Below are 15,128 nucleotides of genomic sequence, written 5' to 3' on the forward strand. Positions count from 1 at the left end.
TCATTAATATCATTTGGCGAATATTACCCAGCCATGACATCTTTTTCTAGACCTCTCTTACCCTCTATATTTCCTTCGAGTTCCAGTTGCCGAAAACTATATCGTTCTCCTCGCAATATGTCCCTAAGTATGTCCATGATATTTTAAGCATTCGGTGCAGGCACCTTATTTCAAAGAGTTCAAGTTTGTTAGTGGAGCTGGTCTTTATTATCCATGTTTTCATTACATACAAGAGAACAAGCCAAACGTAACACTTTAGCGTATTGTACAGTAGAAAAGATGAAAGAATGAACCCATGAACGAACATATAAAACACGCTGTATTTTCCTGTCACCGTGTCAAAAAATTGGCCAGCACAGGTACATGTAATAATTATTATTACATGTACTTGCGCTGGGCAATTTTCTTTGCGACATGTTGACAGGAAAATACAGCGTGTTTTATATGTTCGTTCATGGGTATTCTTTGATTTTTCCGACTGTATCTCAGGTTGAAACCCAAATTTCAGTGAACAGTCTCTTGGACGTCGACATCCCTTGTTTATGAGAGATATTTTTCATTAAGTTAAGCCCGTTTGAGCTGACAGTCGGAGTGAGTGTATATTGTCTTACCAAGATAGACGATTATCCAGTTTTATTCCCAAGAAGTTAATCAATTCTGAATAATTTATTGTAAACTCTTTAGGAACTACTTATTAACTTTTGCTCTCAGAACGAATTTCGAATAAACAATACGTTCTTCAGACACAAAGATCAACAAAAATATACATTCAAAAATACAAGAGCACACATATCCGATATTGATTATATGTATATTGACAAACAGAAACATCCATTATTCTCAAGTACTAGACATAAGATGTTTAAGTGCAGCTAATATCGGAAGTGATCACAACCTAGTACTTGGAAAAATCAGAATACATCTACAAAAAACAGGAAAAAAGACCCTATTGAATGTGAGACAAGAATAAAAGTAGAACAGCTACAAGACTTGTCAACACGAGATCTATACCAGACAAGACTGCAAAAAGTACTGAACGAAAACTACATAACACCAGATGAAGACATAGAAGAAAGTTGGAGGAAGATTAGAGATAATATCAAAATGGCAGCAACGGACGCACTTGGAGAACTTACGATAAGTAAACATATACGAAAGAAAAGGAGAACACCCCATGGATCTGTGAAGAAATAAAAATAAAATGCCAAGAAAAAAAGAAAATCTAGCTAGAATACAAATTCAAAAGAACGAGACAAACATATGTGAAGAATCTAAAAGAGTTTGAAATGAGTTGAACTCAATAGTAAGAAGGAAGAAAACAGAACATTGGTAAGCATTTTCAAAAGAGATGGATCACGACTTATACGGGATGCAAAAGGAAATGTGGAAATTGATAAGAGGTCAAACAGCAGAGATGAAGGAATTGATAGAAGTAAAACATATTGATACAAATACATGGACAACTTACCTAGAAAACCTGTATCAAACAGCTAATCATGAAGAACTGGAAAACCAGGATTAGAATCGGATGAGCAAACAGAAATTAAAGAGGAAGATATAACGAACACCTTAAAACAGATGAAAAATCGAAAAGCACCAGGGAAAGATGGAATAGCTAATGAACTTTTAAAATACGGAGGAGAGAGACGTCACAAAGAACTGAATATCCTGATAAGTAAAATAATAAATACAGGAAGAATTCCAGAAGAATGGAATACCACTCAGATGATAGCGTTATTAAGAAAAGTGATAGGGCAGACCCCAGTAATTTTAGAGGGATAAATTTACGGAGCACTATACTGAAACTCCCAACAAAAATACTGATGAAGAAAATAATGGCGTGCATAAATATATCGGTTGAACAACAAGGATTTAGAAGGGGAAGATCATAACGATGCAGTTTTTGTGATAAGACAAATAGCGGAGAAATCATTAGAGTATAACAAGCGAGGGTTTTTCTGTTTTATATACCTAGAGAAAGCGTTTGATAGAATACAATTAAAAGACGTGATACACCTACTATATGACAAAAATTTACCACTGGATATTATAAAACTGATAGAAAACATTTATGTACGAAATAAAATAGAAATGAAAGTCAATGGAATAATAACACAACCCATATTATAGAAGCAAACACAGGAATCAAGCAAGGAGATTCACTAATCCCTCTACTTTTTAACATAACGCTGGATGCAATAATAAAACAAGTGAAGAAAAAAGAGGGTAAAAAATGGGCGATAAAGAGATAAAAATACTCTGTTACGCTGATGACACCGTGTTAGTAGCAGAGTGCGAAGACGACCTACAAAGATTACTGCACGAATTCAACATTAACGCAAAAGAAATGAATATGAAAATATCAGCTTAAAAAACAAAAAGCTTAGTAATATCCAAAGAACCAATAAGATGCAAATTGGACTTAGACAATAAAAGTAAATACCTGGGAATTAATCTATCAGCCGACAATAATATCGAAGAAGAGGTTAAAGACTAATAATTAAAGCCAGTAGAACGGCCGGATGCTTAAACGACACAATTTGGAAAAACAAATACCTTAGAGTGGAAACAAAGGACCGAATATATAAGTCATTTGACTGAAGTTATTAGACCAGTTATGACTTACACTGCCTAAACAAGATCAGATGCAAGCAAAATACAAAGACATCTGGATACCAACAAAATGAAGATCTTAAGAAGGATTGCTGGAAAAGGACTACGGGACAGGGTAAGAAGTGAGGAAATCAGATGCATATGTGGGGTAGACAATATAAATACCTGGGTGAAGAATAGAAAAGAAGAGTGGAATCAACACATAAGCAGGATGTCTGAATCAAGGATAGTAAGAATAGCCAGGGACAGGGACAAGTCACCGTTAGGCCGAAGAAGTATAGGACACCCAAGGAAAAGATGGAATGACAATTTAGGGACAGAATGAAAGGCACCGTTGAAGAAAAACAGGCAGTACTGCCTATATAAAAGAAAAAGTAGAAGAAGAAATTCTTTAGGTAGATTTTTGGTAGTATAATGTGCTTCTTTGGAGTTTTACTGAAGATTATTGTTTTCGTTTTAGTGGGAGAAAATTCTAGGCCAGTAGTGTTTGACCAATTCTCTAATTTCTAAATGACTAGTGGGTTAAGTGATTTAGCGATGTCATTGATGGCAATAAGGAAAAGTGCAACGAGTAGACCATTGAGGAATGTCGTTTAATTGGATTTTTGAGTCTAAAAGAACGTTATTTATTCGAATAAGTTTCGTCTATATAGAAAATTATTAATAAATTTTATATTTCCTGGAATTGACCAACTTAATAGAATTCTTATATCTAATCCCCAAATGGCAAGCGTTATAAAATATAATAAAAGATAGCCATAAGCCAAACATACTTTATCACATCCAAATGACCCATGAATTACAGATTCAATATCCACTAGGTTGTCTAATGTAGATGTGGACTTTCTAAATCCACTTTGTATAAGGCTAGGTAGCTATAATATCAATAAGTCTAATACTATCTAGTATCTATCAAGTGGATAAACTGATTAATTTTTTTTTGTGAATTTGATGGCCTTGGCCAAGCCAATTAGCCAGACATTTTGTTATTTTAAAAACAAACAAATTTGATTTTTCAATCAGAGGAATTTTTTCTGTACTTCTAACTCTAAATACATAACAAACTAACATTATTATCTACAATTATTATCTAAATAATACTCTGTTTTGGTTGTTCATTTTTTTTTGTAAATTTTTATTTTTTTTGTATTTTTTGTTGTATTTTTTTTGTATTGTTAATTTGTTTTTTTATTAGTTTTTTTTATTTTTTTTATTGTTATTTTTTATTAATTGTAGCAAGTTTTGTTCCATTGAGTTTTTTCATTAAGCTAATACTTTTCGAGTTATTTGAGAGTGAATATGTTCGTTTTTTAACAAAAAAAAAACACGTTTTTAGACGGTTTTACGCAAATAACACAATAAGCAAGTATTTTATCGAAAAGAGTATTCAATAAAAATATACTTTATAAAAAATTTAAAAAAAATGTCTGTATAAAGTCTTTACACTCAGTAGAAGCAGAGTTGTAGCTAAAAAAGTAAGTTCTTATGCGTCAAATTTCAAATCGAATATTTCAACGTGAAATAACCAAAAAATAAAGCACATTTCTGGGAAAACTCATCGCAACTTTTTTAAAGTGTTTAAAAAAGCTTTGTTTTTGTTTTTAAAAAAGTTTCTAGCATTAAAGTAAGCACGTTACGCTGAAAATAAAGTTGGTCTTTTTTTGTAAAAGATAGTTTTACAAAAGCGTGAAAATCACCCTCTAAAAAGGAACTTGCATAACATTTTTATTTCGAAAGAGATGCTATAAATTTGCTAACTCATCGCAACTTTTTTAAAGTGTTTAAAAAGCTTTGTTTTTGTTTTTAAAAATGTTTCTAGCATTAAAGTAAGCACGTTACGCTGAAAATAAAGTTGGTCCTTTTTTGTAAAAATAGTTTTAAAAAAGCGTGAAAATCACCCTCTAAAAGGGAACTTTCATAAAATTTTTATTTCGAAAGAGATGCTATAAATTTGCTATAAATAACAACAGAACACGATTTAAAAAGAAAAAAAGTAGTTTGCGTTTTTCGTTTGGCCCCTCAAGACGAATAAAATCAAATTATATTGTTACCGCTTCACAAGTGACTTTACTTATGTATTGTTTATAATACATATGATCTGTAAGTTTAATCGTAAATTTAGTTATACAGTACTTTTTTTTATTTTGAAAAAAAATGCCTTTTCTTAAATAATTTTTTAATTATCAGTGATACGAAATATCCCAAAGTGTAAAGGTTTTGGTTTTCTGAATATTTTCTCAGACTCATTGAAGTCCTTTCAACTACAGCCTTTCAAAAATAAGCACTTTGAACCGATGAAACTTACAGATCCTCTATAATAAGCATACACACGTAAAGTAACTTATGAAGCGCTACTGATTAATTTCATTTGAGATGCTAATTAGGAGGTGATTTTTAGATTTTTTTACAAAAAAAGGGATCAACTTTATTTTGTGCGCAACTTGTTTACTTCTGATACTAGAAAATAAAAAAAAATAAAGCTGTTTTTAAACTTTTTAAAAAAGTTATGATGAGTTTTCCCCGAAAAGTTCTTAATTTTTTGGTTATTTCATGTAGAAATATTCAATTTTGAATTTGACAAATAATAAAAACCTACTTTTCATTAGCTACAACTCTGCTTTTACTGGGTCTACGACTTCATAATATGTCATATTTATATAAAACATTTTTTTTTACTTTTTGATAAGCTGTATTTTTGCTATGAATGTTTTTTTGGTGAAATACTTCTTTTTTTAGTTATTTGCGAAAATCCGTCTAAAAACGTACTATTTTTTGAGAAATGAATATATTCACTCGCAAATAACTCGAAAAGTATTTACTTGTGAGGTCAAGACTAGTGAAAAAACTCTATAGTCAATTTATAGTTCTTAATTTTTTGGTTATTTCATGTAGAAATATTCAATTTTGAATTTGACAAATAATAAAAACCTACTTTTCATTAGCTACAACTCTGCTTTTACTGGGTCTACGACTTCATAATATGTCATATTTATATAAAACATTTTTTTTCACTTTTTGATAAGCTGTATTTTTGCTATGAATGTTTTTTTGGTGAAATACTTCTTTTTTTAGTTATTTGCGAAAATCCGTCTAAAAACGTACTATTTTTTGAGAAATGAATATATTCACTCGCAAATAACTCGAAAAGTATTTACTTGTGAGGTCAAGACTAGTGAAAAAACTCTATAGTCAATTTATAGTTCTTAATTTTTTGGTTATTTCATGTAGAAATATTCAATTTTGAATTTGACAAATAATAAAAACCTACTTTTCATTAGCTACAACTCTGCTTTTACTGGGTCTACGACTTCATAATATGTCATATTTATATAAAACATTTTTTTTCACTTTTTGATAAGCTGTATTTTTGCTATGAATGTTTTTTTGGTGAAATACTTCTTTTTTTAGTTATTTGCGAAAATCCGTCTAAAAACGTACTATTTTTTGAGAAATGAATATATTCACTCGCAAATAACTCGAAAAGTATTTACTTGTGAGGTCAAGACTAGTGAAAAAACTCTATAGTCAATTTATATTTCCAACATTTTTGCAGAAACAAAAACAAAAAAAAATAATACAGATTAATATGATAGTGACTGCTGCGTTAAAATTTTGAATACGGGCCATGTAAAATAACCGCGTGTTCTTGGCTAGTTCCTTGAGTAGGGGGAATTTTACACTTCCCTCTAAGGCTAGTTCCAACAAATTTAAGCTAGGCGCGCCACTATACGGGCAGGTTTTAAAGACAACAAAATAATGCATAGGCTTTCGTATCTTTCCGTATTTATCAATCAACGGTTTAACATTAATTGTAATTGGGCTTGCCCGTTGATAAATAAAATAAATAAAAATAAATAAATAAATAAATATTTAAAGATTTCCTAATTTGCAAGCTTTAAAAATTAGAATGAAGTAAATATGTCGTGGTTACATATTATGTACAACACATCACCAACACCAGCAATATACTTAGACATGATACTGTCATTAATAAAATTTTCATTGTTATCATGTAATCACACAGAGTGTTGTATTATTTTAGTTGATTTTGGCCTACATGTGACATTGAATAATATGTTTATATTAAAAACTGCATACCCTATATGAGATGCCGTATTCTGGAAGATATTTAAATTATATTTCATTCCGTATAAGTATTTTCCATATCTTAAGCCAACGGTTATTAAGTAAATTTAAGAACACCACTTTTTGTTTGAATCTTTGAATCGCAATTACAAACAATTAAATGCAATGGCTACTATGACGAAAACGAGCCTATTGTACAAAAATATGTAAAAATGGGTATTTACAGAATAACATGTGTATTGAGAATGTTTACATGGAATGAAGAGATTTTAAATATCTTCCATTATAAAGAATAGAATATCGAGTATGTCATTTAAAATAAGAACACTATGTGTGATTAAATGATAAAAATATGAATTTTATTAACGAAAGTATCTTGACTAAGATATTTAAGTATATTGCCGGTGTTGGTGATGTGTTGTATATAGCCACGACATAGGTACTTAATTCTAATTTTTAAAGCTTATAAATTAGGAAATCTTTAAATATTTAAAAAATGAAGGGAGATAGGTATAGGAAACCCTAATAAGATCTGAAAGCAAAGTAAATTTTATACGCGATAGATTAGTAAGATACAGGGTGTTTCATTTAAAATAAGGAAGTTATTTCAGCTTGAATTTGTTAATAGAACAATCTAATATTTTGACCACCCTGTAAAAGACAGGTATAGGAAACCCTAATATAAATTGAAAGCTAAGTAAATTTTCTACGCGAAAGACTAGTAAGATATGGTTTGTTCTATTTAAAATAAGTAAGTTATTACAGCTTGAATTTGTTAATAGAACAATCTCATATTTTGACCACCCTGTAAGAAAGTTTGTTGCAATAAACATCTGCTTAAGTATGCTAAATAGTCAATTATTAAGATCCAAGAAAGAATTTGTTACTGATTCTTAGATTCGTAGATATTTATTTATTTTCTAAAACCTTACATTTTTATAAAAATCGAAATAAATCAAAACACCCTGTATTTAGGTATAGGGAACCCTTATGAAAGTATAACTTATTTTTTAAGGTCAATTCAGTAATGTAATCAGATATGGGGCATTCCATAAGAAAAAATATAACTTTGATATACCACTCTTTTTTGGAGCACCCTGTGTAATTCACATTATTTTTAGATTGTGGTATTAAAGGCCCTGTATATTTCTGTGAAGAAATTTTTGAAGTGAAAACTTCTTTAGGGACGTTGTGCACTTTTTTGATAGGGGGAAAAGCATTGAATTGGCGACCGTCATCGCGACCGTCATCGCTTATGCTATATATTATGTGTATGTATATATAAATTGTGTAGAGGTATTTAAATTTAAAATAAATGTAAAACATATTTTAAGATGGGGAAAAAGGACTTATTTCGCGACCGTCATCTCTTCGGCTAAATAAATTTTGTACGTATATACATTATGTGTATGTAAATATAAAGTCTATAGAATTATTTAAATTTAAAATAAATGTAATACCTATTTTTGGATGAGGAAAAAGGATTTATTTGGCGACCATCATTGCGACCGTCATCTTTTCGGCGAAATAAATTTTGTACCTATGTATATTATGTGTATGTATATATAAATTGTATATAAATATTTAAAATTAAAATAAATTCAAAACCTATTTTTGGATGGGGAAAAAGGATTTTTTTGGCGACCGTCATCGCGACCGTCATCTCTTCGGCGAAATAAATGTTGTACGTATATTTATTATGTGTATGTATATACAAATTGTGTAGAAGTATTTAAATTTAAAATAAATGTAAAATATATTTTAGGATGGAGAGAAATATGATTTCGCGACTGTCATCGCGACCGTCATCGCTTCGACGAAATAAATTTTGTACGTATATTATTATAATGTACGTATAATAATAGTAATATTATTGAAGTGAAAACTTCTTTAAGGACGTTGTGCACTTTTTAGACGGGAAAAAAGCATTGAATTCGCGACCGTCATTGCGACCGTCATCGCTTCGGCGAAATTAATTTTGTACGTATGCATATACTGTTACGTGTATGTATATATAAATAGTGTAGAAGGCACGCAACGCGTATATAATATTGGTGTAACACCTATTTTTGGATGGGGTTAAGAATTGATTTCGCGACCGTCATCATTTAGTCGAAATAAACTTTGTATGTATATATATTATCTTCTTCTTCAGCCTGTTTGCATCCACACCGGGACAAAGGCCTCCCCATGAGTTCCCCATTCTTCTCTGTTTTGTGCTATTTGGTGCCAGTTTCTCCCCATTTTTGCTTTGATGTCGTCTAGATTTGTCCTACTACGACTGTGCTCGCGTGGTCTCCAATGTACAATGTTTCTCGTTCACGTTTCGATGTTTTGTCGTGCCACGTATCCTACCCAGATCCGTTTCATTTGCATTTCAATTCTTCCAATTACATATTCCTCTTTCGTCCTGCTTCGCACGTCCTCATTTTGTATAAATATGTTCCCTCAGAGATCTGTCTCGTTCTCAATCTATTGGCTGATACACTTCGCGTCATATAAAACTGGTACACTTTTTTTTTCCCAATGTAAACCTGTGTTCAGACTGACAATTATTGTTCATGAATCACTTCGTTGTTGCCATCACAGACAACGGAATTGCACTAAATCTAAATACAAAAAAATAACGTTTAAAATGTATATTTCGAATTGTAATACATATATTTAAATTCCACACTTGTTCACTGTAAAAGTTATTCATTTTGTATTAATTTCAAATTACATTTTTAATTTTTACAGTGTGTTTTATTTATTCTACACAACTTAATGCAGTTTTGTCCTACAATTTACGAGAAACCAATCACACCTCTCGATTTGACATTAAACATAATAATTTAAAGTCATGTCAAGATTTATTATCTATCATTATTTTTGAATTGAAATATTTTCATAAATTATAATAAAACACGAATCAATGTATGAATACCTAATTGAGATGACGGAAAATTACAATTGTTTTAGTTTTTAGTATATTAAAAAATGCGGTCTGTCGCACAGCCCCGTTTTTACCTAGTTTGATATAATATTTTCGTTGAACTGGCAACGTTGCCCTAGAAATTAGAATGACACTTGTGACAAGATCAACTTACACAACTTGAAAAACACGATTTTCGGTATAAGAGTTGTACCAGTTTTTTTTGACGCGAAGTATACCTCTGTAAGTGTCATCATCTCCATTCTATACCATACGTCATAATTGGTAGAATACAACTGTTGAATACCCTTTTCTTTAGATTCATTGGTATCTTTTTGTTCTTCAACACATCACTGAGTCTTGCTACTGCTACCCAAGTCATTCGGATTCTTCTAGTTATTTCTGCCGTTTGAATCTGTTTGCCTAGTTTGATCGTGTGACCTAGGTATACTTTTCGACACTTTCGATATCACTTCCATCTAAGTCGATTGTGATATATTGATTTGTCATCACTTTTGTTTTATTTGTTTTTGTCATATGTCTAACTTCTCTCCCCGTTCTTATTTTGCTTATTGTTAGACCTTCTGATACATTTATTTGCATAGTTGCATTGTCGTATATGTACTTGAGGAGTATTCTCTATCTAGAATCAATCCTTGCGTTTATTCAATCCTTCGGAAATTGTTAGTACGGTATTACGCAAACCCGTATTTTTCTCTTTTTTTCACCATTGAAAAATTCGCACTCGATCGCACTCTTTCCGCAAAGAATTAACCCGTAATAAAAAAAAATGTTCCTCGGTCGCTCGTCGCTCAAACACACGCGAAGAAAATTTAAAATCGTCCTTTCCCCTACGACTGTTATTCGATCGCTTCCCAAACCAAAAACACTAAAAATAAGTCTTCGAATATGTTCCTATATTATTAAAACTTTTTAACATCGAACAAGAATAATAAACTCATTAATTTTTATCACCCAAAAAAAGGCTCAGCCCCGTCGAAACTCCCATCTGTTTTTTCGCTTGTTAGAAAATTTTACTATCAGTACCAGACGAAGAGGTATCGGATTACGCGTAAGGGATTTAGAAAACCCGACAATAACATATTGACTTCGTTGACGGTCATAAAACCATAGACGTTACAATGGCCATGATGAAGTCATATTCTAATGCTTTGGCAATACTCTGACGTCAGAAATCTTGAATGACGTAAGCGTGTTTTTGTAGTAAAAAGGGTATAGGTATTTATTATCTTGAATATAGAGTTAAATTCAATTTTTCTTCAAGAAATCTTTTAACTTTCCATTAAAGTTATTTTGGTCGTCCTTTTCTTATTCTCAATACCCCAATGATATTTTTTTGCAACACCAATACTCTCATTTCTAATACATACCTCAACTTTGTTATCAAACACATCTGCTAGTTTTGCTGTCAAACTAATTGATTTGGGATTTTCCTGAATTTGCTTAATTTTTGCTACTATGACTTGATTGGGCTCAAAAGGAAGAAGGCTTACGCCTATTTTTACGCCTTTTCCTAAAATATCCTAAAAATGATTTTTTTTAAATAAAAGTTAGTCATTTTTTAACCAAGAACGTAAAAAATAACAATTTACCAAAATAAATATCTGAATTTTATTGCTGTGGAGAACACAACTAATAATTGACTATCTCTGTTTTTAAACTAGGAGTAATTCAAATTTGCCGCGCCGTAATGCTTGTTTGTAATTGGTCCAACCGCAGGCAAGCTGAAGAATTTTAAAAGTTTCTTGGGTGGAAAAGCATCAGCAGAGAAAGCTGGAGTATTTCGGACATGTAATAAGAGGTCCCAAATATAGGTTGTTGCAAAATATTATGCAAGGAAAAATGGCAGGCAAACACAGTCCAGGACGAATAGACCAGGGTAATAAGCTGGAAATAGACCATGTTCGGGACACTCAAAGATCCAGGTAGCTGACTACTTTTTTAGTTATTGTAGACCTATAGGAACAAAACCTACCTGTTTCCTGCCTAAAGTTTACGTCCGTTTTTTAATTATTAACAATTAAGTGCAAAAATCGCGATTTTTTGCACCCCATTCAAAAGCTAAACAGTTGACATAAAACTACAAAATTTAATTTTTTAGAACATTGAAAAACCTTCAAAATGCCGATTTATGAAAGTTAAAAAGTTAATTTGTTGCTACGCAAACTGCAAAATAAGTTAAAATCGTTATTTGTTAATAACTTTTACTAAAACTACATTAGAACTTTAGGGTTTCAGCCAAAGTTGTGTATTGGGGTACTTAACAAAACCTTAAAATTTGAGACCGATCCATTAATTAGTTTAAAAGTTATTCTATTTGTTTATCTCAGAGACCTTTATTTTGCAATAACATAAGACAGAAAATAATGAAGATAAGGCAATTCTGCGTATGTCAAATGAAAGTAAAAAAGTGATACTATCAAAATGTACTAAAAAAAGATAAAAAAATTATCTAATACATATAGTCAAAAATAGTAATGCTAAAAATTTTTGAAATTTTGTAGTTTATAAACATTTAGAATTTAGAACAACTTTAAAAATATTGTCCGTACAAAAATCATTTTACATATCCGACAAGTTGGTATTCTATACGAATTTTTAAAAATGTTGTTCAGTTGGTGACTAGTCGTGGTAAGTGAAGGGCGAGCTGGGAGCCGACAAATGCACGAGTTCAAAAACTAAAAAAGGCAACTTGAAATTATTATCATTTTCTATATCTCGGGATCTACTGAATATATTTTGATCTTTCTTTTTTTTAATTTGTATGTATATTTTCTGTACATTACAAATATGTAATTTGTCTATTTGCAGTTTGACATTTATTAATTAATAAACAATCCAATTTGTTTAAACAATTTTTGAATAAATAATTTTTCTCCAAAAATCCATGTTTTTAATCAGACTATCATTATTAATCATAGAAAAAGTTAAGTTATACTTTAATAAATAAATTATCTTTAATAAATAATTATCTAATAAAAATAATTTATTTATTAAAGTGAACTTTAACGTTTTGTATGGTCACTAATGATACTATGATTAAAAAAATAGATTTTTGTAAAAAAATATTTTTTCAAGAATTGTTTAAACAAATTAGACTGATTATTAATTAATAAATTTATAAACAAATTGCATATTTGTAATGTACGTAGAAATTACATACAAATTAAAAAAAGAAAGATGAAAATCCATTGAGTTACAATAATAGACTATATTAAAAACCATCTGAACATAAATAGAGTCTTCGATGTCAAACTAATACAATTCTACAGGGTGTGAATATTGCTACGAAATTAAGAAAAAAAACGTAATTATCTTTTAAACTACCCTGTATAATATTACAAAACCTCATATTTTAAGAAAAAGACATCAAGGAGAATCCAAAAATGTACAAATATACAGGGTGTCCCATTTAAAAAAACAAAGTTATAAGCAACTTCCAGTATAACCGGAAGTAGCAAATAGATGAAAATATTTTCATTGAATAGATCACTCTTCAAAACCCCTTTATTCCGATTTTCATAATCCTGTTGCCTTTAGTTCTCGAGATATTTCTAATAGGACTTTTATCTGCCTCGCCCTGTATAAAAAGATTGTTCCTACGGACAATATTTGTCAAGTTATTCTAAATGTTTATAAACTACAAAATTTCAAAAAATTTGGCATTAGGATTTTTGATTATATTGATTATTTTTTTCATCTTTTTTTAATACATTTTGATACTATCAGTCTTCTACTTTCGTTTGGCATACTCAGAATTGCCCAATATTTATTATTTTCTGTCTTATGTTATGGCAAAATAAATGTCTCTGGGATAAACAAATATAAACAAACTTTTAAACTAATTAATGGATCGGTCTTAAATTCTGAGGGTTTATTATGTACCAAAATAACCAACTTTGGGTGAAACCCTAAAATTATAAGTTAAATTTAGTAAAAGTTATTAACAAATATCGATTTTCATTTATTTTGCAATTTGTGAAGCAACAAATTAACTTTTTAACTTTCATAAATCGGCATTTTGAAGGTTTTTCAATGTTCTAAAAAATTAAATTTTGTTGTTTTATGTCAATTGTTTAGCTTTTGAATAGGGTGCAAAAAATCGAAAAAATCGCGATTTTTGCAATAAATTGATAACAATTAAAAAACGGACGCGAACTCTAGGCAGGAAACAAGTAGGTTTTCTTCCTATAGATTTACAATAACTAAAAAAGTAGTCAGCTACTTGGATCTTTGAGTGTCCTGAGAAAATTCTTATTACCCTGGACTAGAAGAAGAACCTCATGTTTGAATCACCTCATGTTTGAACTTGCGAGATTGGTATTGTGTTGATACCTTTAAACTATTTTATACCATGCTATTTAGGGTGGCAGTGAATAAAATGAAGATATCTATGATGGTAACCAACTATCTGAAAGGACATGGGACATGGTACATGAAGAAGAAGAGCAGGCAAGTTTATTCCACTGTTATGAAATGTTGACACTAATGACATTTATTAAATTTTGAAAATATTGGCATTTCATAAATATGTTAATTAAGTTATATCGGACCCCCTCCGTGGCTCAGTGGTAAGAGCGCCTGCCTTTGGATCGAAAAAATCCGAAAGGTTGTGGGTTCGAATCTCACCAGGGTCAGGAATTTTTCATTTATTATAAATTAATAAATGAATATAGTTTCTGTCCTTGTGGGATCGGTACTCACCGGAGGGACCGCAGACGTTCGGATACAATTAGCGTCTCTTTGCAAAGACAATGACGTCGACTTTGCAAAGTAACAAGACACTTACTCAACATACACACTACACATGACACTAATACTCATGTTGTGACTGGCTGAATGACATAAAGTCCATGCCATTAAAAAAAAAGTTATATCGGCAATTTTTTGTTTTTTCTGCGATATTCCTTTGATTTTTAGATTTTTGGTCTGCTTTTGTATAAAAAACAGTAAACAGTTATTTTTAGAACTCTTTAGCAACGTATTAGTATAATACACATAGTTTCAAAAGTTATGCATCACCTAAAATTATGCTCATTTTCATAGTTGATTTTTTCATGAACAGATTAATGGATTTCGCTAACTTTTTTTTATTATGTTAGATTTTTCTTTGTTATTTACACAGTTGGGTAAAGGTTTACTCAAACTTCTTTTGTGTACTTATACCGGGCGGACAAAAAGAAATGGTTTCCGTTCAAAAAAATAGACGATTTTATTCTTTAATATGTACACTCCTGGCCAAAAAAATCGGGACACCTTAATGGGTCATTTTTGATGTCTCGTTTTGATACGTAATCAATAAAAAATATTGATACACATAAATATTTGGGGCAATATAATTTTGGGTTACTTTAGAGAGTGCCACCTCGAACAAAATACATACAGTCGAACCCGCTTATAAGAATACCGGTTATAGGAATATCCCGGTTTAATGAATAAAAATTTGAGTTTTGTTCTGAAGCTATTTCCTTGTGGCATTTTTATAATTAAGTAT

General features: G+C 30.6%; 1 protein-coding gene across 1 annotated transcript in view; it reads right to left on the reverse strand.

The window, feature by feature from the left end:
- Positions 1-15,128, reverse strand: part of LOC114333768 (protein RRP5 homolog) — a 113,159-nt gene that overhangs the window by 40,989 nt on the left and 57,042 nt on the right. The window contains exon 11 of the mRNA XM_028283761.2: positions 11,005-11,157. Within this exon, the coding sequence (XP_028139562.1) occupies positions 11,005-11,157 (153 nt within the window). The remainder of the gene's footprint in view (positions 1-11,004; positions 11,158-15,128) is intronic.

This window comes from Diabrotica virgifera, chromosome 1 (genome assembly GCF_917563875.1).
Source record: "Diabrotica virgifera virgifera chromosome 1, PGI_DIABVI_V3a".
In the NCBI taxonomy this organism is placed as follows: domain Eukaryota; kingdom Metazoa; phylum Arthropoda; class Insecta; order Coleoptera; family Chrysomelidae; genus Diabrotica; species Diabrotica virgifera.